This window comes from Halyomorpha halys, unplaced genomic scaffold (assembly GCF_000696795.3).
Source record: "Halyomorpha halys isolate HHAL.00 unplaced genomic scaffold, Hhal_1.1 Scaffold619.1, whole genome shotgun sequence".
Taxonomy (NCBI): Eukaryota; Metazoa; Arthropoda; class Insecta; order Hemiptera; family Pentatomidae; genus Halyomorpha; species Halyomorpha halys.
This window is the reverse complement of record NW_027110189.1, coordinates 171005-184484: the sequence shown is the minus strand read 5'-3', so window position 1 is coordinate 184484 and position 13480 is coordinate 171005. Positions and strand designations below refer to the sequence as shown.

Below are 13480 nucleotides of genomic sequence, written 5' to 3'. Positions count from 1 at the left end.
AAATTCTGTAGCATTTTATATTTTAATTCAAACCCTAGAAATCAACTGAATCTAAATATTCAATAAAAAACTCGATGATTTTTTTTAAATTGTTTAATTTGAGATACATCGATGATTTTTGCACACACCCATGCCAAAGAGTTTCTGTACATCACTATTAAATATGGATTAGGGTTTGTAAAGGAATGAAAATTCTGGAAAAAAAAAATTATATCAGTAGCTTATTAAATAAAATTTTACAAAAATTTTGGTTGATTACATATTGCATTTGGGTTAAATACTAAAAACAAAAAAAAAATTAATTCTAAACAATATATCAAAGCAATATAAACATTATTGATACATAAACACATATATGTGAAGAAATGGTTATAGTTAACAATAATATTTTTTTTATTAATTTATACCGATCATGTCCACCTTTTTTTGTTATTATTCTTTAATTCTGTTATTTTCAATAAGGGAAAACAGTTAAAATCTGCCCCTGGTTAGATTTCAGATTACTGACTTGGATATTTTTTGAGTTCCTCCTCTTCTAAATTGACGAAAAACTAAAAATGAAGTACATAAACTATGGAACGATCTATTGCAGTTTAAATGTAAATTATAACTCTACACAATAATTGAATCTAATATTAAATAACGAACTCATTTTTTTTTTTTTTCACTTAAGCTATGTTGATCATCTTTTCGTAATTTTTATTTTGCAACTCACACCCACGTCATAGCGTTCCTCTAAATCACTATTAGATGTAGAAAAAACTTTAGATTTTTAAAGTTAATTAAATTCTTGAAAACAATACAATTATCTGCGTTCCATATTAAACAAAATTTTTGCTGGTTTCTAATTGCACAAGTAAAATTAAACCAAGAAATATAAAAAAATAAATAAATAATTCTAAGTAATGAATCGAAGAGATATAAACATTATTGATACATAAACGCATAATTTGGAAGAAATGATTTTATGATAAGAATGATTTCCTTTTATTAATTTATACTGATCAGGATGAATTTATTTACTTCAGTAAATCCCTTAATTTAAATTAAAGAAAACATTTAAAAGTATTCTGGGCAATACCAATATATTTCGCTGCTGAATACATTATAAAATATAGCACTAGCTAAAATAATGATAGTTATTAACTAAACACCTGACTATTAAAACTTAACTGACTCCCATTTTTCGGCGCTGCCATTTAAATCACCATTTAAGAGGGCCCCATAGAGTAATAAGGTTTTATTGAGTTGGTATTCGTTAAGGTGAATTGGCGCATTCAGCCGGTATTATGTTAATGGGATGTCGTAGCCATCTCTAATGTTCCCCTCCCCTTAATGAACCGTCCTTCTCTGACTTGCATAAAATATAATTTAAAGTCTTCAGTTTAGTTTAATTTTAAAGAATGGAAATCAGTCCTTGTTACTTACTATATTTTTAAAAATAATTTAACTGAACAGTAATAATACAATTTACCACAATTAGGAACAATGAATATGAGTGTTCGAAGTATTCAGTAAGTATAAACAGAAAATTGAAAAACGAAAAAAAAATTATAGCAATAGTACTCACAAAATTAAGTTTAAAAAGTACTAAAAGTAAGGTTTAAACTGTACTAAAAAATACATACAATAAATAAATATGATGTTAGTTATATAATGGCACGATACAGACATGTGGATAGAAATCCAATAACATTTCCAGAGAAGATCTCGAGACCATCTTATTTTCAGACGCCTAAGAGGATCATCAGGTAAATTAAGGAGAAACCATGTTAGAAAAAAGTGGGTTTGGTTGGTTAGGAAGTTTATCATGGAAGAATTTAGTATCAGGTTCGGGTCAAATCGGCAACATATGGAACATAAAAGTCCTGATGGATGATCAGTTTGTATTCATTCATAAAAAACAAATTGAGTATTTTTTAAAAAAAAAAAAGTCTTCGATTGAAGATCTATACAGACCCAGAGTAGAGCTGAATAGGTGGGAAGATTCATTTACGAAACAAATATTAACTGACCGAGGCGAGAATTGAACCCGGCACTCTTTTATTAGTCAAAACGAAGCTTGGACCATCTCTCTCTTGAAAATTTATTAAAATTTAATAAAAACCTGATCAAAAACCTAAAAAATGTATTTAATTCTTGAAATAATGCAGAAAAAAAAATAGGAACTTTTATAAAAGTTGAGGGAAACTGGCATATTTGCTTTTTACAAGTTTTTAAAATCAATTCATCTAAATAAAGTATTGTAAAAAAAAAGTGAGTAATATTTATTATGATTTATAATTAATTAAATAATAATAACGAATATAATTATGCGAGCTATAATTATAATTAAAGAAAAATAATGAATATTTTAAAAATAAATATAATTAATATCACTCTAAATCATTTAACAGAAGAATTTCTTCGATTTTTTGTATTCTCTTCTCCTTAAAGGAAATGCATTTTCTGCTTCATATAAATTCAATTTCGTATAAATCATGTCCTTCAATTTAAAAGTGACTGTTGATTTCAGATATACATATCAACCTACTGCTTTTCATTAAATTATTTTACACGTATTGTATTTAATTATTCTTTTTCGAAACATTAAATTCCTAAAATTATGATTAATAAACAACAAAATAACATCCAAAACTATAAACATAAAGAAAATTAAAGTAAGTTATATGAAAATGGAATGTTATAGAAGCAGGACTAATGAGACTATCACTAGAAGCGAGCAGAGGCAGGTGACGAATGCAGCCGTCATACAGTTGAGCTCTGACTCACCAAGGCCAGGTTCTATACACTAATCTAACTCTAACTAGAGTAGATATAATATATTATAGTATTCATTATAAATATAGTACATTACTAAAAATCATTTTTCCATTCAAGAAAATTTTTAAAAACATCTAAACTTTTACAGCGATGAATTGATAATACCGATTTTTGTTTACTTTGATTTTTTTTTTACAGATAGAATACACGAAGTTAATAACTCCATAAAATATGTATTTGTGAATTCTTTTCTATTCGGGTTCAGTAGATTTTTTTTTTTTTTTTTATTGATATTTACAACTGTATAAAAAAATACAAGTAAATTTGATCATAATGACATAATGATATGATACAGGATTTTTTTTTTTTTTTTTTTTGATTTTTACAACTGTATAAAAAAATACAAGTAAATTTGATCATAATGACATAATGATATGATACAGGATGTAGAGAAACTACCCAGTAGAAGAAGTCTAAAAACAGTTTACAATATAAGGTCACGAGGCCATCTTCTTTTCAGGCGCCTCGGAGGATTGCCAGGAATGGAAGAGGAAGCAAGGTTAGAAACTAGTGGGGTTTGGGTGGTTAGGGAGTTTATTATGGAAGGATTAATATCGGGTTCGGGCTAGTAAAAATCTAATTTGTTTTTTCACTCCAAATTTTTTTAATGTTTAAAAATTTGGCAAATTAACAGTGGAAGATTATAACATATGTTTTTTTTTGTTTTTGTTGTGAAATTTCATTTTATAAGATATCAGGAGTATTTGTATTTGAATGAGGTAGTGACATACATAGGTTAATTTTACTAGATCTTGGCAGAATAGCCAGGAAACATTTTTAATAGTTCCATATGATTAAAATTAAAATATGTACCACAACAACCAATGAAGGGTTAAGGGTGCAGTACTTTCTAAGGAAGTACTGTTACTAGATCAACGGTCGTGCAAGGAAATGATTTGGTCAGAATCACGCTAGACGGGTGTACCTCGGAGGGTTCTTGAACCCACAGGGCTGACTCACGGCTACTGTGAAGCAGAAAACAATTTTCTGCCCAGCTGGATTTGAACCCTCTTAGAGTCTTTGGAATTAGTAGCATCGTGCCTTACCATAGTGTCACCGCGCTCCCTACTTAATTATAGAACTTTTTTTTTTTAAGAAAACTCAGATCTACTAAATCAGTCTTAAGATTTTGCGTTAAGGCAATTCTCCCATCTAAGTTTCGGTCTACCGCTCGGACCTTTACCCATCGGTTCAATGTTTAATTACATTTTAGAGATCCGTTCATTACTAAGTCCACACATTCATACTCGCTCATCTTATTCACCGCAATGCTATACGGGTGCAGTACTTTGTAAAGAAGTACTGTTACTAGATCAACGGTTGTCCAAGGAAATGATTTGGTCAGGATCACGCTAGACCAAATTAGTGATTTTTCGTGTTCTTTTCGGTCTGAATATTTTATGTAACTTTACTTTCGAAAACCATAAGGCGCTGTTCTTCCCTTAGAAGGTCACGTTTCGCATTCTATAATATTGAACGAAATTTGGAAATGGATCAGGCTGATGGAATAACCTGAAGAATGGGTAAAAACCGTAACGTTGTAAAACATCAATAAAGATGTTTTAATAAAATGTTCCATAAGAACTGTTTTAACCGAAATATTCAAATATATATAACATGTTTTCGGTTTTATAAGAGTGGTCATTGAGGACTAAGGAATGTGTCATTGCTAACTCGTCAGATTAGATCAGGAAGGTTTTTAATTTTGTATTTATAATTATTTTTATTTACACATATATCAAACGTGGATCGTATTTGGCTTTACGAGACCCTCTTAGGGCACAAGCGTATAATGTATCTGACTATTTATTAGAGTGATAAACGACCACATAACTTCCTGTTGATTAAGAAACGGTACTTCCTAAACTACTATTTAAGTACTATATCTAATCTGTGGGTTTTAGTAGTTAATTAAGAATTAATAAAAAAGAACAATTAATAAATACTAAGAAAATCAAAGGTCAAGCAAAACAAGAAATTTTTTTTTTTAATTTCCTTTTTCTTTTTTTAAAACAATGAAAAATTAGTTTTTATTCCTCTCTTTTTCAATAATCATGCCTCCTCGATTTTACGCCGACTTATAAAAACGACTTCATAATGGCTAAAAAAAAAAGGGACAAAAAACCCTCTTTTATGAAAAATCGTCAGGAGACTGGCTTCCCCCTTCTTCAATTTAAAGAAACATTTAGACAGAAGACACCCCGGGGCGAGCTTTAACAGACTAAAAGATATTAAGATTACTAAAGGACACGGCTAAAAGCCCAAACATAAGAAAGAATTTTATTCTCCAGGCCACGATTAGTAAAAATAAAAAAGGACTAACGAAGACAGTTCCAAAGGCAGTTGTGATTATCATCAAAAGGACTTCTTGTATAAATAGCTCCTCCGATTAGCTGCCTTCATTCAACCTTCCATTAAAAGAGGAATTAATGTTGTTAATGGTTTGGGTTAGTTGGCTTTTAAATAATATATTTGAATTTCATATAATAATAAAATAACCTTGGAATATTTTTTTAATAATACACATATAATAAATAATATGTGTATGTATGTTTTATGTATATTAGGACATTATGAAATATAATGGAATGCATATTTTAAATATCATACAATAATATATTTTCAGAGGTGGAGAACTTTGTAAGGAAGTACTGTTACTAGACCAATGGTGGTACAAGGAGGTGATTTGGTCGTCCTTAACCGCCAGATATTTACCCAATTAAGGGCACCTACTTCATTGCGGCTGGCAGGATTTCGGAGGGCTTCCAAACCCGTAGGGCTGACTCACGACTACAGTGAAACAGAAAATAATTATCTGCCAGAGCTTAATTAGAATCCAGATCCTTGGAGTTAGTAGCACAGTGTCTTACCACTGAGCTACGCACTCATAATTTTAAATTATGAGCAACACATCATTTACAACATAATTGGTGATGGAATGGAACAACATAATTATGGTACTGTTATTGTTGAAAATGGGATTCGTTTTCCATTGGGACTGGATATCAAAATTTAAATTAATTATTTCAAAACAAACATCACGAGATATGATTTTAATTTGTTGTAACAACAGAATGTAACAAACAGCATGACTAATTTATAACAGATATCATAATATATATGATTAATTAATTATAACTGTATTCTAGAAATATCATGAAAATTAACCATGACTAAATATAATCATTTTTAAACATATTCTTGTTGAATTTATAATATTTCCCATGTTACACAAATTAACAATATTAGTACTAAATTTTAATAATATTTTTTTTATTAATTTTGAGACACTTCAGAATAATTGAACAATAGTAAGAGAGCTTTAGAACCTTAGAGAAGGAATAAAAATAATTAATGCATGATAAAAAAATGACAAATCGTAATAAAGTAATTCACAACTTTAAAAAATTATAATTAACTTACGATATTAATGACTGAAATATAATACAAAAATAATTACAGAAGTAATATGAATTAAAAGTATTTATTTATTTCTGTTTTTTCTGAAGTCTGATTGTAAATAAAGAATATCAATTTTAATTCTATTGAAACTAAATAGATAGGAAATGATAAAGGAGTAAGTGGGTTTTAAAGTTGGGAACGGCATTAGATATGCAAGTAGGGATGAAAGTCCATAAGAAAGAGGATCTGATAAGGAATGAACCGATGTAATGAAGAATGATGGCTAAAATTAGTCCATAAATTGTTTGATTGAACTGGTTGAGACTGATAAGAAGATAGAGATAATGTTTAAAAATAAGTACAATAAATCACAATTAACTTTAATTTTGCACATTACCCTAATTATATACATATATAGATGACAATGAGTATGTATATGTAAACATTATATTTAATACATTTAATATAATTTTTCAATTCAAATTATTGATAATAATTTGGCAGCAACTGAATACTTGAGTGACCAAAGCGAAGCTTGACTACCTAGCGCATTTCCAGTAATATTTAAATGGAATTAATCTACAGTACAGAAAAACTGAGTTTTAACTTGTATGGATCGCAGTTATACAAACAATTTATAACGAAGCTAAAATTAATTTTTTCCCAAAGGAATTTAAAAGTTGATAGAATATATTTCAAAGTCATTCACATCAATGAATTATTCATAATAGATTAAAATTATTATCGAAACGAGTTTGAATATTTAGCTCACTGTAATTAAATGAGGAAGCTATATCAATATGATGTAATACAATCCAAGCTTTTGAATAACTAATGGATCATTAAAAAGAGTTAAAATATTATATATATTTTATTAATGTTATTATTTTCACAGCTTTATTCATATGTAAGCCATTTGATCATAACGTAGGTATACAGAAATATAATATTTATATAAAAATATAAATTTAAATTGTTGAAAATCTTGAATCGTAAATGCTCAAATATGAAAAGTGAATGAACAGGAACAGTAGCCATAGGAACTGTTTAAAATTGCTTTATACAGAGTGTACATAAAAAAATAAAATATATGTATATATAGTTGACCGTAGAAGATTAAATATAAGAAGATAAACAAAGTTCTAACGATAGCTAATAAGTAGGTCGATATAAGTTGATTTTTTTTTTCAAAGACTGCTTTACTTGCTGTAAGTTTTCATGGAAAGATAAGACGAGTTGCTATCATGGGATCTTAGGAGCTAGACAGGAAAGTAATAGTAGCGTTAATTTATGTTAGCGTTAGTTATGTATGTGTGTTATATTGGTCTTCTCGAGATTGTAGATAAACGGCCGATAAATGTTCTAAAAGTAAAATAAGAATGACCGTATTGAAGGGTGGTTATTAAATTTTTTTTATTTAAATGGTCATGAGATCTACATTATTGAACAATTATATTGTATTTAAAATCCAACAGTTTCATGCGTTGTTTTGTAGTTTTTATTTATTTAATATAATTTTCAACTGTACAAAATAACAAATACAATATATATGTGGAAGAAAGTATATATGTGGAATTTTTCATACACACTTGAAAATCTTGGGAAGGAACCATCCTATGGTGGTACTTCAAGCATTAATTTAAATTAGAAGGTCCCGTGGCCACCTTCTTTTCAGACGCCTCGGAGGATTTTCAGGGATTGTTAAGGATGAGAGATTAAGAACTAATGCGTTAGGATGGGTAAGGAGTTTTGAATGAAAAGACGCATAACTGTTTTGGGCCAAATCTGCAACGAATGGGAAGTTAAGGTCTTTGTGGAGAGTAGTTTTGATTTTAAAATATAGTTACTAGAGCATGTCATTCCGTGAAAATATGTTTAAGGTGATATTGCTATAAATGAAATAGAAATTAAATATGGATAGTAAATCTGAAAATATGTTAAATATATGTGTGGTCTACTTTCAACCCCTAACGTGAGCGCTAGGCATTGGAAAAAAATACAACTATCCCACTCTTTTTTCTAAACTATTTCACTGTTCTACTATCGATGCTATATTTTACTTTTTTAATAGATTAATATTTAGTAAATTAAAAAAGATTGTCTTTTCACTCCCTCACCATGTGCGACCCCTTAGATAAAGTACTTTAAAAAATCGTGTTCGGTCTACTATTGTTTGTTTCAATTTCTCTAACTGATTTAGAGGTGATTCCATTAAAAAATACGTCTTATTATTTATTGTAGTCAGTAAAGAGAAATAAAATAAAATTTGTTCGTTCAGATGTTTTTCCTTCACTCCCTCATTTTTTTTATTTATTATTTTCTTAAAGCATAATTAAAAGTACTGCTACACGACGTTCTACTGAAGGTATGTCACTAATCCCTTTTGAATTTTCGCACCTCGAAATAACTTTTTATTATTGAAATTTTAGGAAGTGTGCATCTTCATTTAATGATCGATACACAAACGTGTTAAATTTTAGTTTTTTTTATTAGTGTTTTCGAAATTATGGGAAATACTGACCCAATAATTTACTTGTGTATCCAGTTTAAACACAGCAAGTTTGATAAACAGAACAACCTCTTAAAAAAAGAAACACGTTTTTAATAATTTATGGAAAATCACTAATTGTAATAAATCTATTGACCTTTCTGATTGATCATTCATTGGAATTTGATTAGTTGTTTGTGAATGTTTGTTTGATTTGGAGATTAATATTACTTAGAATTCCGATTGATTATCTGAAAATTCTCTCGGAACAATAACGAAATAATTAATTTTCAAATAATTATACTTGAGTTTTCATTATTTCGGAAAGGTATTTTAATAATCACTTTCATTTGTTTACATATTAAATGTATCTGAAGGATTATTGTAAATAAAAATATGATTATTATAAAAAAAAAAAAAGATTATTAAACACTAAACAACTTACCTTTTACTAAATTAAGATGAATACTTGGTCCAGTTAGAGATTTTTTGTTAATTCAAACTCTTTTATTTTAAATTTTTAGGCGCCTCCAACTGGATCATCAAATATGTCGAAAGTTTAGTTATTATTTATTCTAATTTTAATAGATATGTACTACACATAGTACACTTGTATTAAATAGTATTCTTTATCTTTAAAGTGGAAAAGCACTACTGAAGAGGTTTTAAGCAATTATAACGAAAGTTATTTTATTTTTTATATATGGTCAGGGATGCGGTGAAAAAAAGAACAAATAGTTTAAAACTATTTTAATGTACGGGGCGTTTCGCCCCACTTTGCAGGGCTTCATCAGGGCTGTTCAAAGCGAAAGGTTCAACCATATAAAAAAATATTTATGTATGTTTTTCTTTGCTGACCGGACCCCCTGACAATCTCCCAATCAGTAATCTACGGTTAACTATCTACATCTCATTACCTTTAATTTATTATGTTGGGAATTATTTACCAGTTACTAATCTTAGCTATTATAAAGAATAGATAGAACATAATATTAAAGATGTGATATAATTAAAGGCGGAAAGAGAAGGAATAGAGACAAGAGTTCGATTTGGAAAAGGCCGAAACTTCCCAATCTATTCTTCTAAACATAGATAAATATTTTTTGTTTATTTATGTTTTTCTTTGCTGACTGCAGCCCCCCCCCCCTCGCCCGACTATCTTCTCTAATCATAAATTAAAGGTACTTTAGAAAAAGATTTTTTTTTTTAATTCGTCATTTAAGCCCTATTAAATTGAAAAAAATAACACCTATCTGATATAATTGCTTGAATTACATCGTTTTGCTTATAAGTTTAATAATAATCGTTAAGAGCCTTTTGAGAGAAAGTCCAAAAAAAAAAAAAATAATAAGGAAAATTGATTCTTAATGTCAGTTAATGTCAGCGAAAAAGTTGATTTTACATTCCGGCTATACACGCAAATGTTTCGTGCGATTTTTCGATCTCAATATGTGGATTTCGGTCGAAATTTCTAGTATATACTCAATACTCTCCCCTACTATATATTCCATAAACTATAAAGTGAAAGTAAAAATATAAAGGGTGAAAGAAATATTGTCTTGAATTTTTAAAATTCTTAATACTATTTCTACTTTAAAATTTTAAAAAATATATATATTTTAGATATATGTATATATATTTGACCGTAAAAATTGATGTATATGATTGAGTACCGTAAGTATTGATGGAAGATGGTCAGGGTTGCGGTCAAAGGAGAAACAGCCCTGATGAAACCCTACAAAGTGGGGCGAAACGTCGGAAAATAAATAGTTGTAAACTAGTTTTGTTTCTATCCCCGTATTGTTTTTGTTTTATGTACATCTCCTGTATTTTTTAACTGTATATTTTCCGTATTTTTATATAAAAAATTTTTACTCTTGCCATTGTTACTTATTTTTATTCTTATCATTGTATCTTATCTTTGTATTTTTATTCTTATCATTGTATCATTTTGTATCTTTTTAGCCCTGATGAAGCCCTACAAAGTGGGGCGAAACGTCGTAAAATAAATAGTTGTACACTATTTTTGTTTCTCCTTTGACCGCAACCCTGACCATCTTCCTATACATATATTTCAGATGTTCAGGGAAGCGGTTTTTAAAGTTTCAACCCAAAATTCAGGTTTTCATCAGTTGAATACTATTTTGATTTTTACTAAAGCCATGACCATCTGCTAATTCACTTGCGGTCAATCATCTTTACATATTTTTTAAAAGTTTATTATGACGCCTCAGTGCAAATAATAAATAAAAATTTATTTAAAACATAAAAAATAATTACTAAAATAAATAGTAGATTATATGCTAGTTTATTTTTTTTTCCGTTCATCTTTCAAATAAATTTTAGAAAAGCAACAATTAAGTATATACAATTATTTAACAAACGCAAAGAACTCAATTTGAAGGATGGTGAGTTGAGTCACAATGTTTGCTCAAATGTCACTAAACAAAAATGAGAAGAAAAAAAAATTGATGTCGACAATGCAGCCTCCAGCTCCATCTCCGGAGCGCCCCAGTTGACAAAATATGGAACTAGATAAACAGTCCACTACGGCCTTTGGCAAATATTTACCAATGCTCACTCCAGCAACCTCCTGTCGGCAGGCCTTATGTAATTGGTTTAAGCCCCGCGTTTAATGGCGAATATAACTTTCCTCGGGCCGGAAAATGTTATTTTAACTTAATATGTGAGGACAATTAAAATTAAGGTTATTATTAAAAGAGGAATAAATAATATATAGAAAATAAATTTATTTTTGAAATAATCTCATATATGCAATTAATTTTTTTATTATTCAAAACAAATAAATACTCAGTAGTTGTTAATAATGAGATCCTACATTAATAATGCCAGAAGCGATGCGCCGGGTCCTATTGTATTACTGGAGCCGGCCTTCCCTTAACAATGACAAAGGGTTCTAGTTTTTGTTCGAAGGCAGGAAACGACAAGACTTGGAATAAACAGGTCCTTCCAGAAGAGAGAGAGGCAGGACTTAATTTTATCATTGAATATGAGAGACGGGATCGAATGACAAAGGCAAGTGAATCTTAGAATTTTGTTTACAGCTTTGCAATATAATGCAAGCCTTTATAGAAGAATTGAAATAAGAACATTATAGAAATTTTTGTTTACTTCGGACCATTTCTTGGAAAAGTGAAACATGATATGATAACACATAATTTTTTTATTTTTTCAATATGGATAATCTTCCTTCATTCATTCAAATATAATTGCAGTTGATCGAAAATAATGCCAATTTTTATATCATATGATGGGTCCATCAAATACCCTTCACCCTTCAAAAAATCTCATATATTAATTACATTTGACGTTTTATATCTTCATTCTTTATTTTCAAAAAATTATCCAAGAACTGTTACAATACATTAATAATTTTATTATAAGTTTTTATAAACAAAATTCTTGTTTGGTTATGTTTTTTATTTCATACACCGTTATAACCATTTCGGGACTACTCCCCTATCTTCAGCATCAACAAATAATTTTGCCATTTCACAATAAAACCACCTTTCTCAAACAAACATTTATATTGCTTTCTAAATACATAATAACTTTTTTATACCTTATCAATATTTACTGTATCCTTTTAATTTTTACTTTCACTTGTTATCCACTATATTAAAATATTATATAATTTACACTCTTTTTTTATTTTCACAATCACAGTTAAACTAAAGGTAGAATACATCTTCAAAAGTTTCATGAAGTATTAGTTATTAGACATATAAGAAATTAATTGAAACGAGTTTTTACAAAATTACCTAATAAAAAAAAATTTATTTTTAAAACAATTTCTGTAATGTTTTCTTAAATACAGGAAATTTTAACTTTGTACAAGATCAAATTTCAAGAATAAGATTACATAATTTGATGCACTGTAACAATATGCATTTTTGCGATTTTGCATAGACGATTGGAAAAATATAATGAAAATTCGAATGATACAATTAATATATTTTTGCGGATTGCTTCTTCTGTGTTAAGTTAAAAACGATTTATAACTAAAAATTTCGATTTTAGTTTCAAATATTTAAAAATATATGCACTTATAGATTAAATCAACACTTGTTCTTTGAGTTAAGAGAACGTAGACTGGTCATGGCATAAGTGACGTTTCGGTTGTGGGCCGACAGCCGACATGCTAACACGATAACATCCTGATAAGATGATAACAACTCAGACAATACGACTCACCTGATTTGTTGGTTGATTGCGGCGGAGGTGGTATCGGTTGTGGTGTTGGTGTAACCGGAGCGTGGTTGAGGAGGTACTTGGGTTCCAACTTGACCTGGGGCCCAGGGAGCGGTACAGGGGCAGGAACCGCGGGCATCATGAGTGTCGACATGGCCAGCATGGTGCAGAACTAATCACGCATGTCCAGCCGAAAACAAGAGCGACCTGAACTTGTCCAGGGGGTGGCGGAGACTGGAGCCTCCCGCTAGTTCCCCCCGAGTTCCGAGCGCTGCCGAAGCTAGCCGACTATAGCCGAGAGCTCCCCCCTCCGACCGAGGATTGCCGAAGCTTCCCCCTAGTTGGTTGTTCCGCCTCCCGTCGCCAGATATCGCGAATAGTCATCTTTTGGCAAATGTAGTGTTGTACTAGACAATAGCGTTGACGGTGTTCACTTAATCTTTCAACTGACCGACCCTCGCAATAACCTTGGTTTGTTTTCATGCGGCGTGCTGTAATATATATTTTAAAATATAACCAAATTTTTAGTACCATAAGCATTAAAATTACATAAAA

At 29.7% G+C, this 13480-nt stretch overlaps 1 protein-coding gene across 2 annotated transcripts in view; it reads right to left on the bottom strand.

The window, feature by feature from the left end:
* LOC106684799 (nucleolysin TIAR) overlaps positions 1-13158 on the bottom strand; it is a 511771-nt gene extending 498613 nt beyond the window's left edge. For both annotated transcript variants that reach the window (XM_014427074.3, XM_014427075.3), the window contains exon 1: positions 12929-13158. In XM_014427074.3, the coding sequence (XP_014282560.1) occupies positions 12929-13088 (160 nt within the window). In that variant the 5' untranslated portion in view covers positions 13089-13158. The remainder of the gene's footprint in view (positions 1-12928) is intronic.
* Positions 13159-13480: the final 322 nt, after the last annotated feature.